The sequence below is a fragment of the Oncorhynchus nerka genome, linkage group LG13 (genome assembly GCF_034236695.1).
Source record: "Oncorhynchus nerka isolate Pitt River linkage group LG13, Oner_Uvic_2.0, whole genome shotgun sequence".
NCBI lineage: Eukaryota > Metazoa > Chordata > Actinopteri > Salmoniformes > Salmonidae > Oncorhynchus > Oncorhynchus nerka.
In genome coordinates, this window is record NC_088408.1 from 97,802,989 (window position 1) to 97,821,482 (window position 18,494).

Genomic DNA, 18,494 nt, shown 5'->3' on the forward strand with positions numbered 1-18,494 from the left:
TATCAGTGAACGGGTAAAGGCAGTAGGTATCAGTGAACTGATAAAGGCAGTAGGTATCAGTGAACTGATAAAGGCAGTAGGTATCAGTGAACTGGTAAAGGCAGTAGGTATCAGTGAACTGGTAACGGCAGTAGGTATCAGTGAACTGATAAAGGCAGTAGGTATCAGTGAACTGGTAAAGGCAGTAGGTATCAGTGAACTGGTAAAGGCAGTAGGTATCAGTAAGTATCAGTGAACTGGTAAAGGCAGTAGGTATCAGTGAACTGGTAAAGGCAGTAAGTATCAGTAGGTATCAGTGAACTGGTAAAGGCAGTAGGTATCAGTAGGTATCAGTGAACTGGTAAAGGCAGTAGGTATCAGTAGGTATCAGTGAACTGGTAAAGGCAGTAGGTATCAGTGAACAGTGAATGTTACCATGCTGATGTTCCCACACTGATGCCCCCATATGTATTAATAGGTCTTGTAAAAAAAGATTAGTGAAACATTAGAAAGGTAGGACACCCATGGCTTTACACTTAGCAATAATGTCACTAAGGGCACCATGTCACTAAGGGCACCATGTCACCAAGGACACCATGTCACCAAGGACACCATGTCACTAAGGGCACCATGTCACTAAGGGCACCATGTCACCAAGGACGCCAAGGACACCATGTCACCAAGGGCACCATGTCACCAAGGACACCATGTCACCAAGGGCACCATGTCACCAAGGACACCATGTCACCAAGGGCACCATGTCACCAAGGACACCATGTCACCAAGGGCACCATGTCACCAAGGACACCATGTCACCAAGGGCACCATGTCACCAAGGACACCATGTCACCAAGGACACCATGTCACCAAGGGCACCATGTCACCAAGGACACCATGTCACCAAGGGCACCAAGGACACCATGTCACCAAGGGCACCATGTCACCAAGGACACCATGTCACCAAGGACACCATTCACATGGTTAGCTATGAACAGAAACATTGTAATCCAAAAATGCATTAATAATCAACCCCAGATACTTGTACTGACAACATGTATTATGTCAGGACAACAGGAGAAAATGAAATGTGTTACACGACCTGCTAAGTTCCTATAGTGAAAGGCCCTGCTGAGTTCCTATAGCGAAAGGCCCTGCTGAGTTGCTGAGTTCCTATAGTGAAAGGCCCTGCTGAGTTCCTGTAGTGAAAGGCCCTGCTGAGTTCCTATAACGAAAGGCCCTGCTGAGTTCCTATAACGAAAGGCCCTGCTGAGTTCCTCTAGCGGAAGGCCCTGCTGAGTTCCTATAGTGAAAGGCCCTGCTAAGTTCCTATAGTGAGAGGCCCTGCTGAGTTCCTATAGCGAAAGGCCCTGCTGAGTTCCTATAGCGAAAGGCCCTGTTAAGTTCCTATAGTGAAAGGCCCTGCTGAGTTCCTATAGTGAAAGGTCCTGCTGAGTTCCTATAGCGAAAGGCCCTGCTAAGTTCCTATAGTGAGAGGCCCTGCTGAGTTCCTATAGCGAAAGGCCCTGCTGAGTTCCTATAGCGAAAGGCCCTGCTAAGTTCCTATAGTGAGAGGCCCTGCTGAGTTCCTATAGCGAAAGGCCCTGCTGAGTTCCTATAGCGAAAGGCCGTGCTGAGTTCCTATAGCGAAAGGCCCTGCTGAGTTCCTATAGCGAAAGGCCCTGCTGAGTTCCTATAGCGAAAGGCCCTGCTGAGTTCCTATAGCGAAAGGCCCTGCTGAGTTCCTATAGTGAAAGGTCCTGCTGAGTTCCTATAGCGAAAGGCCCTGCTAAGTTCCTATAGTGAGAGGCCCTGCTGAGTTCCTATAGCGAAAGGCCCTGCTGAGTTCCTATAGCGAAAGGCCCTGCTAAGTTCCTATAGTGAGAGGCCCTGCTGAGTTCCTATAGCGAAAGGCCCTGCTGAGTTCCTATAGCGAAAGGCCGTGCTGAGTTCCTATAGCGAAAGGCCCTGCTGAGTTCCTATAGCGAAAGGCCCTGCTGAGTTCCTATAGCGAAAGGCCCTGCTGAGTTCCTATAGCGAAAGGCCCTGCTGAGTTCCTATAGCGGAAGGCCCTGCTGAGTTCCTATAGCGAAAGGCCCTGCTGAGTTCCTATAGTGAAAGGCCCTGCTGAGTTCCTGTAGTGAAAGGCCCTGCTGAGTTCCTGTAGTGAAAGGCCCTGCTGAGTTCCTATAACGAAAGGCCCTGCTGAGTTCCTATAGCGAAAGGCCCTGCTGAGTTCCTATAGTGAGAGGCCCTGCTGAGTTCCTATAGTGAAAGGCCCTGCTGAGTTCCTATAGTGAGAGGCCCTGCTGAGTTCCTATAGTGAAAGGCCCTGCTGAGTTCCTATAGTGAAAGGCCCTGCTGAGTTCCTATAGTGAAAGGCCCTGCTGAGTTCCTATAGTGAAAGGCCCTGCTGAGTTCCTATAGTGAGAGGCCCTGCTGAGTTCCTATAGTGAAAGGCCCTGCTGAGTTCCTATAGTGAAAGGCCCTGCTGAGTTCCTATAGTGAAAGGCCCTGCTGAGTTCCTATAGTGAAAGGCCCTGCTGAGTTCCTATAACGAAAGGCCCTGCTGAGTTCCTATAGCGAAAGGCCCTGCTGAGTTCCTATAACGAAAGGCCCTGCTGAGTTCCTATAGTGAAAGGCCCTGCTGAGTTCCTATAACGAAAGGCCCTGCTGAGTTCCTATAGCGAAAGGCCCTGCTGAGTTCCTATAGTGGAAGGCCCTGCTGAGTTCCTATAGTGAAAGGCCCTGCTGAGTTCCTATAGTGAGAGGCCCTGCTGAGTTCCTATAGCGAGAAGCCCTGCTGAGTTCCTATAGTGAGAGGCCCTGCTGAGTTCCTATAGCGAGAGGCCCTGCTGAGTTCCTATAGTGAGAGGCCCTGCTGAGTTCCTATAGCGAGAGGCCCTGCTGAGTTCCTATAGTGAGAGGCCCTGCTGAGTTCCTATAGCGAGAGGCCCTGCTGAGTTCCTATAGTGAGAGGCCCTGCTGAGTTCCTATAGTGGAAGGCCCTGCTGAGTTCCTATAGTGAAAGGCCCTGCTGAGTTCCTATAGTGGAAGGCCCTGCTGAGTTCCTATAGTGGAAGGCCCTGCTGAGTTCCTATAGCGAAAGGCCCTGCTGAGTTCCTATAGTGAAAGGCCCTGCTGAGTTCCTATAGTGGAAGGCCCTGCTGAGTTCCTATAGTGAGAGGCCCTGCTGAGTTCCTATAGTGGAAGGCCCTGCTGAGTTCCTATAGTGGAAGGCCCTGCTGAGTTCCTATAGTGGAAGGCCCTGCTGAGTTCCTATAGTGAAAGGCCCTGCTGGGTTCCTATAGTGAGAGGCCCTGCTGAGTTCCTATAGTGGAAGGCCCTGCTGAGTTCCTATAGTGAGAGGCCCTGCTGAGTTCCTATAGTGGAAGGCCCTGCTGAGTTCCTATAGCGAGAGGCCCTGCTGAGTTCCTATAGCGAAAGGCCCTGCTGAGTTCCTATAGTGAAAGGCCCTGCTGAGTTCCTATAGTGGAAGGCCCTGCTGAGTTCCTATAGTGGAAGGCCCTGCTATAGTGAAAGGCCCTGCTGAGTTCCTATAGTGAAAGGCCCTGCTGAGTTCCTATAGTGGAAGGCCCTGCTGAGTTCCTATAGTGGAAGGCCCTGCTGAGTTCCTATAGTGAAAGGCCCTGCTGAGTTCCTATAGTGGAAGGCCCTGCTGAGTTCCTATAGTGAAAGGCCCTGCTGAGTTCCTATAGTGGAAGGCCCTGCTGAGTTCCTATAGCGGAAGGCCCTGCTGAGTTCCTATAGTGAAAGGCCCTGCTGAGTTCCTATAGTGGAAGGCCCTGCTGAGTTCCTATAGTGGAAGGCCCTGCTGTTGAGTTCCTATAGTGGAAGGCCCTGCTGAGTTCCTATAGCGGAAGGCCCTGCTGAGTTCCTATAGTGAAAGGCCCTGCTGAGTTCCTATAGTGAAAGGCCCTGCTGAGTTCCTATAGTGGAAGGCCCTGCTATAGTGAAAGGCCCTGTTGAGTTCCTATAGTGGAAGGCCCTGTTGAGTTCCTATAGTGGAAGGCCCTGCTGAGTTCCTATAGCGGAAGGCCCTGCTGAGTTCCTATAGCGGAAGGCCCTGCTGAGTTCCTATAGTGAACTAACTTAGTTGTCTACACTGAAATTCAGTTTTTAATCGTTCACACCAGTTAAAAACAATATTTAACATTTATTGAATGAAGCTCATCTTCAGTTTCAGATATCAATACAATTCCATCTGCATACAAAAAAACAGACACTCGTTGTTTGTTTAGACGGACAGCTTCTCCTAGAGCTTTGTGTGTGTGTGTGTGTGTGTGTGTGTGTGTGTGTATACCCTTCCTACCCAGTATACTAGCAGCTCTGGTCTTGTTCCTGACGTAGGTGCGACTAGCCGGGTCGTCCCCAACCAACACCACACCCAGGTGGGGTCTCATGTTGCCGCCGGTGACCAGCTCCTCCACCTCCCTCTGAATCTCTCTGTGAATCTGACGTGCCATCTCTGTCCCTGACACCACCACTGCAGCATGCCTGCACACACACACACACACACACACAAACAAACACGTTTTGTAGGCTGGCTGAATATTACACCATTACATGAGATGACTAGAATGCTGCAGGGACAAGGTGGCTTTGAGGTGTAGAGCTATTATAAACTTGCTATAATTAAATCCCATCTATTTGCTGTCTGATATGATCAAAAGCACTCTCCGTATCATTTGAGAAGTGTAAGTGTTTCAAAAACTGGACTAGTCTTAAGTGACAGTGGATAAAAACAACATAGTGTGTCATCTCAAATTGATCTGACAGGTGCTCGTGACAGGAGTTATCTTTGGCACCTAATGCGCATTGTCAGGCCTATTGCAACCTTGTTGAACTGAGCCGGGATAACTAACTAGCTAACTAGCTCAACCTCATAGCCTCCCCTCAAGAGAGATAATGTAGAAATTAATGGAATGCAAGTTCGACGCGTTTGTTAACAGTAACTAGCTATCATCTTATCTGTAGTGTTTTAAATCTGCCCCCCCCGTTATTTTCCGCCAGCTAGCCAGCACGTGCCCTTGCTACAGTACACTGCACGATGCAGCTAGCTGTCAATCTCACCGACTGACAGGTGACGAACAGGTCACCCCTTCACCGGTATCAGCTAGCAGCAGTATGGAGCATCCCTCCTCTCTGTCTCCCTCACATGTTTCTGGCTTCTTACCTGGTGACTGACGCATGGAGATGTCTTCTCTGGCTCTCGCACTTTCTGTGCATCCGTAGTTTGGCTCGGTAGTGGTGGAAGCACAGACTGTTACAAATCCTGTAGGAGGAGCGTAGCGGGGAGATAGAGGCCGCCATGTTGCCCGCCCCGCCGCTGTGTGTGTGTGTGTGTGTGACTGTGGATAGGGGCTAGCCCAACAGCCTGCAGATGGCGATATTTGGTATTGATAGTTTCATTGTACCGTCCAATTGCATTGTATGCAGCGGGCAATACACTTGTATCCCCGTGAACCGGTTCACACCTAAAACATTCTCCATTCACGCTACAAATGCGTAGATGTTCCCCTTAACAATATTTAATGGCGAGAAGGCAGGGGGGGCGTGTAAAATATGCATACTTTCTTTATGAAATGTGTTTTTAACCACATTCTACTGGCTAATGCTACTTCCTAATGTTGCGTTGTGCATTCAGCCAGCCTCGATCAAACCTACATCATTCTTGCGTTTTGGTACACCAGAAATACATTCACGCTGCGTTTGCCTTTCAGCATTGGCAGATGCAGTTGCAGTGGGTTCTGTGTGGTGCACATGTTGAATAAATCCAATTTATCCATCAAAGTGTATACGTATGCCTCACGTCAACCAGATGCATCGAACTCTTCGCTTTCAGGTGGAAGTCATTCATTGTCAATGGAGCAGTTATGTGCCTGCACGTGTTCAATATGTTCAACCCTTCGGTTGCTTTACCATGCGGTGGTACACGCAGAAGTGCGCACACTGCAACTAGCTAGCTTTGAGCTAGTTGGAAAGCGAAGCACGTGTGCCATGTACAGAAATGCGGACTAGACATCCGGTAAAACAAAACTCCTATGCATCTGGTGGACATCAGGCATTAGATGGCTTGACAGAAATGGAAGCAGAAGGTGACTGTTGAACTTTTTTTTTGCACACATATCTAGATGATGCTGCCGTGTAAAGGACCCTGGGTTTATAAGTGCAGATATCGACTCAGCCGCTCGAGCGTGCTCTTATGGCACAGTCATAGCGCGCTGGACTTCGGGCTCCGTGCCTGTTTTTTTGTGTGTGTAATAAAGTAGTAATGTCCAGAAAATTCAGTCCACCATTCTCATAAGTGTTCATTACAACAGTTTTCCTAATGTAATGGGTACGGTTTCTCCACAGAAAGTTGAAAAGCATCTGGTCTATCTCCTTGCATATTTTACTGTCAAGATATAAAGATAGAGCACCATATGTTAGTCTAGAGATACCTTCAGCCTTGGTTATTAGGACTCTTCCTTTTAAAGATAAGTCCCTCTGTAGCCATTGATTTAGTTTCTTCTGGGTATTTTTAATAAGAGGATTAAAATGTAGTAAGGCCTCTAGACTTCTGATCCTTTGTAATGGTTATGCCTAAATATGTAAGTTCTTCTTTTACTGGAATACCATAATATGAAGGTGTCACACAATCTTTGACAGCTATGAGTTCACATGTATTAATGTTAAGATATAGACCTGACGCTTTGGAAAAGGATTGTAATCACATTGATCGATATGGGAATTTGGTTAGCGTCTTTCAGAAAAAGTGTAGTATCGTCAGCCAGCTGGCTTATAATAATTTCTTTACCAGCTATGGAAATACCTTGTACAGGACTATTATTTAAAGAATTTGCAAGAAGTTGGGTGATTAATAAAAACAGGTACGGAGAGATAGGACAACCTTGCCTAATTCCTCTCTTTAACTCAAATCTAGGTGAGTTGCCATATTTCAATTTGATACAGCTGTTTTTCATTTACATAGAGAGTCTTAATAGCCTTACAGAAAAAATCCCCAAAGCCAAGTCTCTCAAGGGAGTGGAAGAGAAACTGAGGCTCTACTGTGTCAAATGCTTTATTAAAATCTAAAAAATAATATGAAGCTATCCTCAGTTATTAGGTCTGAGTAGTCAAGTACGTCTAATACTAGTCTGACATTGTTAGAAATATGTCTGTTCCTCATGAAGCCAGACTGTGTTTCATCAATGATTGCATCCAGAACTTCTTTAATTATTTTTGCAAGTAGTGAGGCTAATATCTTATAGTCATTATTAAGAAGACAAACTGGACGCCAGTTATCGATGAGCAGCACTTCTTTTTTAGGCTTACAGGTATCAGTGTTATTAACCCCTGACTCATTGTAGGAGGGAGAACATTGTTTTTAATACTCTCTAAAAAGACTTCAAATAGGAAGGGAGCTACTTGTTCAGAAAATAATTTGTAAAATTCTGATGTAATTCCATCAAATCAAATCAAATTTATTTATATAGCCCTGAGCTGATATCTCAAAGTGCTGTACAGAAACCCAGCCTAAAACCCCAAACAGCAAAGCAATGCAGGTGTAGAAGCACGGTGGCTAGGAAAAACTCCCTAGAAAGGCCAAAACCTAGGAAGAAACCTAGAAAGGAACCAGGCTATGAGGGGTGACCAGTCCTCTTCTGGCTGTGCCGGGTGGAGATTATAACAGAACATGGCCAAGATGTTCAAATGTTCATAAATGACCAGCATGGTCAAATAGTAATAATCACAGGCAGAACAGTTGAAACTGGAGCAGCAGCACGACCAGGTGGGCTGGGGACAGCAAGGAGTCATCATGTCAGGTAGTCCTGAGGCATGGTCCTAGGGCTCAGGTCCTCCGAGAGAAAGAAAGAGAGAATTAGAGAGAGCATACTTACATTCACACAGGACACCGGATAAGATAGGAGAAGTACTCCAGACATAACAAACTGACCCTAGCCCCCCGACACATAAACTACGACTGCAGCATAAATACTGGAGGCTGAGACAGGAGGGGTCAGGAGACACTGTGGCCCCAACCGATGATACCCCCGGACAGGGCCAAACAGGAAGGATATAACCCCACCCACTTTGCCAAAGCACAACCCCCACACCGCGAGAGGGATATCTTCAACCATCAACACCTGGTGAGTTATTGTTCTTTAGATGTTTGATAGACTCTATAATCTCTTCAACTTTGATGGGTTCATCACACTGTTTAGATTCTATATCACTGATCGAGTGAACATTATTCAGTGAGTTAAAAAAACATATTTGTTGGATTCCTGACAGTACGTATAACTATACAATTTTCTGTAAAAATAGCTACAGTATTTAGCGATTAATTTTTGCTCATCTGCAATAACACCATCAATGTTTAACTTATGGATAGTGTTATTTTTAGAGTGAAATTTCTCAAGTCTAAAGAAATAGGATGAATTCTGTTCTCCCTCCTCAATCCATTTTTTCCTAGATCTAATAAAGGCTCCTTCTGCTTTTAATCTATATATATTATCCAGTTTATTTTGTAACTCAATTAGTTCCATCTTCTCCTCCCCCGAGAGGCCGGCTGGGGACCTCTGAGAAAGGGAAGTTATCTTAATGATCACCTTTTCCTCCTCAGCTCTTCTGGTCTTAGCAAGATTACTACCATATTTTCTAAGATATTTGGACACCTCAAATCTAAAGAGCTCCCAGTTCTTGCAATAAGATTTTTCTTCACAAGCCCTTTCCCAAAAGTGTGAGAGCAGATCTTTAACCTCAAATTGAACTATATATCATGATTTAATAATGAGCTATTTAGCTTCCAGTAGGATGCTCTACCAAGGTTAGTATCAGGGGTAAATATTTTGATATCAATGTAAATGGCCCTATGGTCTGTGAGGGGAATAGTAGAAATATTTGTAGTAACACACAATGTATCAATACATTTGGATATAAGCCAAACATCTATTCTGGATTGTCTGGAACCTGTTTTGTTACTCCAAGTGAATGATCTGTCGGCCTGGAAACCTCTCTCTCCATATATCAGTAAGATCAAACTTCTCCATAAAAAGTATTAAACCCAAACTCTGATTGGTTGGCCTACCTGGGGGCCATCTATCAGTTGAATTATCTATAGTAATGTTAAAGTCCCCTCCTATCAATAATAACGAATTCGGAAATTTAGATAACCAATGAAGTATATGTTTCTCTATAGATTCAAGCAGTTCATCATTCTCATGTTTGGTGTTGTACCCATAGAAGTTGACAGTAATGAGTGTAATGTCATTGTAACTGATCATTCTCATGTTTGGTGTTGTACCCGTAGAAGTTGACAGTAATGAGTGTAATGTCATTGTAACTGATCATTCTCATGTTTGGTGTTGTACCCGTAGAAGTTGACAGTAATGAGCGTAATGTCATTGTAACTGATCACAAGGCAAATAAAGTGACCAAAGAGGTCACATTCCGAGTGTAGAATATTACCACCAAAGATATTGTTCATTGTAGTGACACCAGCGGAGCGTTCAGATCCATGGGCCAAATATCGTTGCCCCACTGTGACCTCTAGAAGTTGGCATCAGCCGAAATCTGTTCGAAATTGTTTAGCAAATAAAAAAAAGGCCTTGCGCTTCACATTGTTTCGTAACCCCCCTAGCATTAAGAGAAACTATAGACAAAGACAAAACAACAAAGATTATAAAAGTATAAACTGTAGTAGGAAGAGTCAAAGACGTAGGAGCAGTGAACGTAAATGATAAGGAACCGAGATCTGCACCATTTAAGTCAATTTAAAGTGAAAATAGCTTATTCAATCAACTCTGAGCTAGACGTTATCCGGCTTTGAAATTCAACTCAACTGAAAATGATGTTCAAGACCAAACCAAGGGTTCTTGTAGTAAGAGACTAAAAACCCTCTTTAGTGGAATAAGGAACTATCCGGGAGAAATAAAATAAAATAATAATAATTTAAATAAAAAGGTACCTACTATTTTAAGTGCATATGAAAACTGATCATAAAATAATTTAATAAAAAATGTTTTACATATACACGTTCCTAAGACCTTTTTTGGAAATAAGTATTAATAACTAAATAGAACAATAACCGTGTAAAGTCAGAGCAGACCTGTATGCCCTTTCAAACAGTATCTTAGTTACTGTATACATAAAACATAAATTCAGTTTTCAATCTTCTTCGTAAGTTTGTAAACAAAATAGGTATTCTGGTCATACAAGAACAAACTAATAAATTGAATTACCTTATTCCTGAAAAATAGTCACCTGATGCTTGTTAGATAAACAACATAAGGAAAATGAGAATACCATGGCTGAAACCGTCAACCTGTCCCTTCTGGTGAGATTTTAGGGAGAAATATGGATTTCTGAACCGTTGATGAAGCCTCGTCCTCCTACGAAGTAAACAGCCTTTCCCTCATTTCGTTCTTTCTTGATCGTTGGCCACAACTTGTTCCTTCTTTCTATGTCCTCCGGGCTGAGATGCTCGGTGAAACGCACACCACGGCTCTGGAGGAAGGCGTTCTTCCTAGCAGCTTTCCAGACAGCATCCCCGTAGAATCTGGCAGTGGAGAGGATGATGATACCCCTTGGTCTTGAGAGGGTAGCCACGATGTCAGAGTTCATGTTGGGTTTTTTGGAGGGTGGAGGTTTGCACGGAGTAACCGGTAAAGAGGGGAATTCGTAATCTTCAGCATTCGAAAGCATGATATTATCCGTAGGGCACGCGTAGTTATGGCAGTTGTCTGTCTATAAGCAGGTTTCTCTCGTTGATTAGCAATAGAACAGCTAACTTCTTCCTTTCTTTTTTTTGTCACGACTTTGCCTGGACATGCCGAAATAAATGATCCAATTATTATTTTAGTAACAGGAAAAGTCTTATGTCTTGAACAAATAAAAATACAAATGACTGTAAACTTGTTTTTTTTCCACAATCTTTCTGAAGTTTGGTATGGAGCTCGGTAAAAAAAAAAGCCGCCATCTTGGCCGCAACCTCTCCGTGCCTGTTTCATTACAATACCAGCCTGGCAGGGAGGTGTGTGTAGTTGTGTGTTCCATAGATAATGCTGCCAGACTGTGTGTTACTGTGAGAGCAGCTGTCATAAACCGAAAACCTTTTGACAATTTAACAATATTATGCTACAGTAATTGTTTATTCTAGGCATATACACATTATTATAGCAACTCAAGGGCAATCTGTCAAAAAATGATTATACACCTGTGTGTTGAAATTTCCATAAATCTACCAAATTCCACCCAAAAAGTAGAAAATAAACATTAGTTGACTTGTATACATAGAGTGTACAAAATATTAGGAACACCTAGAAATGTGTGTTATAGATCTGCCATTCGCATTGAAAAGTAGTCTAAGAAGCAGTAGATATATTCTATTTGCACTACTTCTATGCTTCCGGCTTCAAACAGCTCAAAATAAAATATTTTTGGTTCTGGAAAAGTCATTTCACTGCGGTTTAGATGGTACAGTGATTCTCTAGAGTCTACACTATACTGTACAGTGGCCCTAAGGGGCAAACCAGCTCTCAAAATAATAGGCTGCGAAGTTTGTTAAAAGGCATCAAATATTTCAAAGGTCAGCACAATATTTCAACCGGAGAAATATTTCAGGCTGTGAAGTTTATAAGAAAGCTGCAAAATATTTCAAAGGTCATCAAAATATTTTAGGCTGCTAGCTAAGTCGTTAGCAGTGATAGCTACTTAGCTATGTTGTTTTTTTGTTTAAAAAAAAAAAAATTAAGAGAAAAATCAGTAAACATACAAGAAGTATACAAACAGACAATGATAACATATGCTAGGGGGTACAACAAATTACAGATTATACAAAGACCTTAAAAGATGCACACATATTGATTGTTTTAACAGCTTTGTTATTCGAAGAATGTGTACTGGTCTCAATGTATTGCTCGAATTCCTTATAGACTTAGCTATGTTGTTAGCAGAGCTTACAAGTTAGCCACGACATCAGCAGAGCTAGCTAGTTTCACCGTTAGTAACACTAGCTTACTTAGCAGCGCTCGCTAGTTAGCTACGTGGTAAGCAGCAGCACTAGCTACATCGTCAGCAACAGTAGCTTACTCTAGTTAGGTACATTATTAGCAGCACTAGTTAGTTAGCTATGTAGTTAGCAGCGCTAACAAGTTAGTTACGACGTTAGCCACGCTAGCTAGCTTCAGCATTAGCAACACTAGCTAACAACGCTCGTTAGCTTTTTTTTCAGTTTCTTTGATTTTATTAGTTACAAAAAACTGGTTAGTGTTAGCTATTAGTTATTAGCAACGCTAGCTATGACGTTAGCAACACTATCTAATTAACTACAGTGTTAGCAGCGCTAGCTAATTTGCTTCAGCGCTAGCTAGCTACATCATTACTAACTGCTAACAACATTGGGGGGTGGGGAAGTTGTCATGCCTGCAGAAGAGTGGGGGGCGAGGGGTTTGAGGGTCATAGTCATGTTATGTGAAGTCCCACACATGTACATACACACTCGAACTTGGGGGAAAATTCAGTAGAGGTGAGAAGTACCAGATAAACGGAATCCCTAATCACTGTTGTCATGTCCACAGAAGAGTAGGGCTCTTGGGAGGGTCAAGGTCAAGTCCTGTGAAATCCCACACATGTAGATACACACTCACCAAGAAGTCTGCGAAAAATCTAACAAGCCTTCAAAATGCTTAACGTCATACTATCCCTAATCACATGACATTAAATATTTTGACAGCTTGGTCGATGTTTAACAGGACTTCTTCGATGTTTAACAAGACTTCTTCGTGAGTGCGTATGTACATGTGTGGGACTTCACAGAACATGACCAAATATTTGTTATAACTAGCCCAGGACAGCCTGTCGCTTCCAATGGTATCAACATAATTATAGTGGGCGGAGCCTATTGTGGCGCGTTCTTGCATATTTCCATTAGGGAACAACCTACTCTGTGTGCAATAACTCAATTCGCCCGTGCACTACTAAACAGTGCCTTTTTCTTTTCTTTTTTTACACTTTGGCAAATGGTAAAGTCTACAAAACATAGTCCACTCTGTTGGTAACAAATTTTAGTTTTGGAAACAGAAAACTGTATTGAGATCAAATGTGTCATAGATGAGCAAAATTAAGCAGAATGTCGGCCAAAATCTGTCTCTCTCCATCTTCTCCCACTGACGGCCACTGGGCTTCCTGTCATCACCATATTTGGTAGTGAGTGGAAAACGCAAACCAGATGCTTCACATTTATACATTCAGTGAAATATCTGTCTCACGCAGTGGTTAAGGGCGCTGTACTGCAGCGCCAGCTGTGCCATCAGAGTCCCTGGGTTCGCGCCCAGGCTCTGTCGTAACCGGCCGCGACCGGGAGGTCCGTGGGGCGACGCACAATTGGCCCTAGCGTCGTCCGGGTTAGGGAGGGCTTGGTCGGTAGGGGTGTCCTTGTCTCATCGCGCACCAGCAACTCCTGTGGCAGGCTGGGCGCAGTGTGCGCTAGCCAAGGTGGCCAGGTGCACGGTGTTTCCTCCGGCGCATTGGTGCGGCTGGCTTCCGGGTTGGATGCGCACTGTGTTAAGAAGCAGTGCGGCTTGGTTGGGTTGTGTATCGGAGGACGCATGACTTTCAACCTTCGTCTCTCCCGAGCCCGTACGGGAGTTGTAGCGATGAGACAAGATAGTAGCTACTACAACAATTGGATACCACGAAAAAGGGGTAAAATTTTTTTTTACAAATTAAAAAATATCTGTCTCAATGTTCACTGTGACATGAACATGACCCTCAACCCCCCTAGCCCCCACTCTTCTGCAGACATGACAACTCTCCCCACCCCCCAATGTTAGCAGTTAGTAACGACATAGCTAGCAAATTAGCTAGTGCTGCTAAATAGCTAGCACTGCTAACGATGTAGTTAACTAGCAAGTGCTGCTAATGACATAGCTAACTAGTGGTGTTCGCTAGGGTTGCTAACGATGTATACTGAACAAAAATAGAAACACATCACGCAACAATTTCAAAGATTTTGCTGAGTTACAGTTCATATAAGGAAATTAGTGAATTGAAATAAATTAATTAGGCTATCTATGAAATCTATGGATTTCACATGACTGGGCAGGGGCTTTATTACAAACATAAATTATTCTCCATCATGGTTTTCGATTTCGGTTTTGATAATATTTTTTTTTACATTAAAGGAAAATACACCCAAAACCACTCATTCCTATAATTTACATTGTACCATAACACCAATATGTGAGAACAATATTTTTTGTGAACTAAATTTTTAATTTTGTCGTTATAATAAGGTTGGTAGCAACGTGAAAATCGTTGTGGAAATCTGTTGCAGCTCAAGTCGACTACAAAACCCACAATGCAATGCTCTCTCTCTATGGGCTGGCTGGCTAGCTAGCAAATGTAGCTACAGACAATAATACCAAAGTCAATATCAACATGTGAAGTAGCTTAGTTGTGGGGCTTGCGAAGCGAAATTCCCCACTTTACATTTTCGCCATACTTCTTCTTATTATAGTTATTATTCAACTCCTCTTACACCGTTTAAACTAGAAACGCATTTCAAACTTTAAAAAGTATAGACTGGTCTGGATTGAGTTGGTGGTATTTAACTTTTTGATATATTTTATACTTTTTAAGTGATATATTTTTGGGGTCAATCTTCATTCACTTTGATGGCATTTCCTCAACATACTAAAGTTCCCCATTGTGACATCATCACTTCCAACATTCCATTCCCTACATACTAAAGTTCCCCATTGTGACATCATCACTTCCAACATTCCATTCCCTACATATGCAATAATGCAACTTTTCACACAAATCAGCTACTTTGGCCACTTTGCAACAACTTAGATTAAAAAGTTAAGAGCATATGACATCTTCATTTACTTTTCTGCTATTCAAATCTGTACGAGGAACTAAAATATCCCCTACGAATCTAACGATACAGCTGTTTTAGTAACTGTATTACCACATTTGCCCCAAACTTTTTCCAAATAACTTCCATTATGACCACTCTTCAACCATTCAGACAAAACTTAAGAGGTTATGAAATCGTCCTCTACTTCTCTGCTTTTCAAAACTGAAAAAGTATTAGGAATAACTTCTACGAATCCATAGACAGAGCTGTTGTAGTAAGAAGCTAGCAGATTAATTATTTACCAACAACAGCTGCAAATTCCAATAAAACGAAATCACGTTTTGAAGTTCACTTTCCTTGCTTTGTCTAACAACACTATCATGAATCTAGAAAATTAGTTGTGTGGGTCAGAGAGAGTGCAGTATTTATTTAGTATAAAAAAATATGTTTTTCTTGTTAGCTAGCCAAGACTACGGTTGCCTAGAAAACACTTAACTCGGAGAGAACATCTTCATAGCTCGACAAATTCTCAAACTAATGTGAATCTGTTTCGGATCAAACAGATCGCACTAAGATTCCAAATGCTTCCCCAGTTTGGAGGACCTGGAATTTTACAGTGAAGATTTCTAATGTTCACTAGTAGAGCTCTGCTACCCGGGCCCAAATGGGCCTGGCATTATACATCGGGTTAGGGCCAGGCAGGGCCTGTTTTCTCATCAATAACTAGGGTACGGGTAGGGCTCGGATATCATGAAATTGATCACTAACAGAAAATAATAATGTTCCTAGAGTTTTGTCAGAGTTTAGAGTGATGAAACGTAGCTAACAGCTCTCACGTATCTCTTCAATGAGCAGAGCAGTCCAAGCAAAACTGTTGCTATGGAAATTCACACACTCAGAGCCGCCATGAGCAGAGTGCATGCAGAGTGAGCTGCCTGCACGCAGAAAGCGATCTATTGACAGACACAGAGGAGCAGCTAATAGATTTACAAAGGGAGGTTATTTCTGATTTTGAACAGGGGCGTTACATTTGGCAGAAGCAATCAGGCCTTGGTAGGCAGCCTGGTCTTATAGACTAGATGTAAAATAGTCTATGTAAATCCGGTACACTGAAATTAGTATGTTATGTTTAGTTTGATATGGTTAAATAAGACAGATGGTTACTTGAGGCAAAAAACTACTGACGACAACCACACAACTACTGACCCAACTACTGACCCAAAATTAACTGAACACAACTACTGACCATAACAAACACACAACTACTGACCACAACCACAGAATTGCTGACCACACCTAGTGACCACACCCACACAATTACTGACCACTACCACACAACTACTGACCACAACAACTACTGTGTCACGTTCTGACCTTAGTTCCTTTGTTTTGTCTTTGTTTATATGGTCAGGGCGTGAGTTGGGGTGGGCAGTCTATGTTTGTTTTTCTATGTTTGGTTTCTGTGTTCGGCCTAGTATGGTTCTCAATCAGAGGCAGGTGTCGTTAGTTGTCTCTGATTGAGAATCATACTCAGGTAGCCTGGTTGTCTCTGATTGAGAATCATACTTAGGTAGCCTGGTTGTCTCTGATTGAGAACCATACTTAGGTAGCCTGGTTGTCTCTGATTGAGAATCATACTTAGGTAGCCTGGTTGTCTCTGATTGAGAATCACACTTAGGTAGCCTGGTTGTCTCTGATTGAGAATCACACTTAGGTAGCCTGGTTGTCTCTGATTGAGAATCACACTTAGGTAGCCTGGTTGTCTCTGATTGAGAATCACACTTAGGTAGCCTGGTTGTCTCTGATTGAGAATCATACTTAGGTAGCCTGGTTGTCTCTGATTGAGAATCATACTTAGGTAGCCTGGTTGTCTCTGATTGAGAATCATACTTAGGTAGCCTGGTTGTCTCTGATTGAGAACCATACTTAGGTAGCCTGGTTGTCTCTGATTGAGAATCATACTTAGGTAGCCTGGTTGTCTCTGATTGAGAATCATACTTAGGTAGCCTGGTTGTCTCTGATTGAGAATCATACTTAGGTAGCCTGGTTGTCTGATTGAGAACCATACTTAGGTAGCCTGGTTGTCTCTGATTGAGAATCATACTTAGGTAGCCTGGTTGTCTCTGATTGAGAATCACACTTAGGTAGCCTGGTTGTCTCTGATTGAGAATCATACTTAGGTAAGCTGGTTGTCTCTGATTGAGAATCATACTTAGGTAGCCTGGTTGTCTCTGATTGAGAATCATACTTAGGTAGCCTGGTTGTCTCTGATTGAGAATCATACTTAGGTAGCCTGGTTGTCTCTGATTGAGAATCATACTTAGGTAGCCTGGTTGTCTCTGATTGAGAACCATACTTAGGTAGCCTGGTTGTCTCTGATTGAGAATCATACTTAGGTAGCCTGGTTGTCTCTGATTGAGAATCATACTTAGGTAGCCTGGTTGTCTCTGATTGAGAATCATACTTAGGTAGCCTGGTTGTCTCTGATTGAGAATCACACTTAGGTATCCTGGTTGTCTCTGATTGAGAATCATACTTAGGTAGCCTGGTTGTCTCTGATTGAGAATCATACTTAGGTAGCCTGGTTGTCTCTGATTGAGAATCATACTTAGGTAGCCTGGTTGTCTGTGATTGAGAATCATACTTAGGTAGCCTGGTTGTCTCTGATTGAGAATCATACTTAGGTTGCCTGGTTGTCTCTGATTGAGAATCATACTTAGGTAGCCTGGTTGTCTCTGATTGAGAATCATACTCAGGTAGCCTGGTTGTCTCTGATTGAGAATCACACTTAGGTAGCCTGGTTGTCTCTGATTGAGAATCATACTTAGGTAGCCTGGTTGTCTCTGATTGAGAGTCATACTTAGGTAGCCTGGTTGTCTCTGATTGAGAACCATACTCAGGTAGCCTGGTTGTCTCTGATTGAGAATCATACTCAGATAGCCTGGTTGTCTCTGATTGAGAATCATACTTACGTAGCCTGGTTGTCTCTGATTGAGAACCATACTCAGGTAGCCTGGTTGTCTCTGATTGAGAATCATACTTAGGTAGCCTGGTTGTCTCTGATTGAGAACCATACTTAGGTAGCCTGGTTGTCTCTGATTGAGAACCATACTCAGGTAGCCTGGTTGTCTCTGATTGAGAATCATACTTAGGTAGCCTGGTTGTCTCTGATTGAGAACCATACTTAGGTAGCCTGGTTGTCTCTGATTGAGAACCATACTTAGGTAGCCTGGGTTCCACCTGTGTTTCGTGGGTGATTGTCGCCACACGGAACTGTTTTGTTGATGCACGTTATTTTGTTTTGTTCCAGTGTCCTGTTGTTTTTTTGTATTAAACATAAATGGACACTTACAACGTTGCGTTTTGGTCCGATCCTTACTCCTCCTCCTCCTCAGAAGAAGAAGAGGACGATATCCGTTACATACTGAACACAAATACCTGGCCACAACAACTGACAAATAATTACTGACCAAACCTACTGACCACAAACTACTGACCACAACTACTAACCTTACCGACTGACCACAAACTACTGAACCCCAACTACTGACCACAAACTACTGACCAAATCTACTGAACCCCAACTACTGACCACAACTACTAACCTTACCGACTGACCACAAACTACTGAACCCCAACTACTGACCAA

At 43.1% G+C, this 18,494-nt stretch overlaps 1 protein-coding gene and 1 long non-coding RNA gene across 2 annotated transcripts in view; both read right to left on the reverse strand.

Annotated features, from left to right (window-relative positions):
• Positions 1–5,355, reverse strand: part of LOC115117167 (bifunctional methylenetetrahydrofolate dehydrogenase/cyclohydrolase 2, mitochondrial-like) — a 19,255-nt gene extending 13,900 nt beyond the window's left edge. The window contains exons 1-2 of the mRNA XM_065026888.1: positions 5,174–5,355; positions 4,310–4,494 (exon numbers count right to left, since the gene is read on the reverse strand). Coding sequence (XP_064882960.1) covers positions 4,310–4,494; positions 5,174–5,310 — 322 coding nt within the window. The 5' untranslated portion in view covers positions 5,311–5,355. The remainder of the gene's footprint in view (positions 1–4,309; positions 4,495–5,173) is intronic.
• A 1,689-nt stretch (positions 5,356–7,044) lies between these two features.
• On the reverse strand, positions 7,045–10,973 carry LOC135574754 (uncharacterized). The gene is made up of 2 exons (XR_010465650.1): positions 10,288–10,973; positions 7,045–7,838 (listed from the first exon to the last, which is right to left on the reverse strand). It is a non-coding gene; the product is annotated as an uncharacterized LOC135574754 (long non-coding RNA).
• Positions 10,974–18,494: the final 7,521 nt, after the last annotated feature.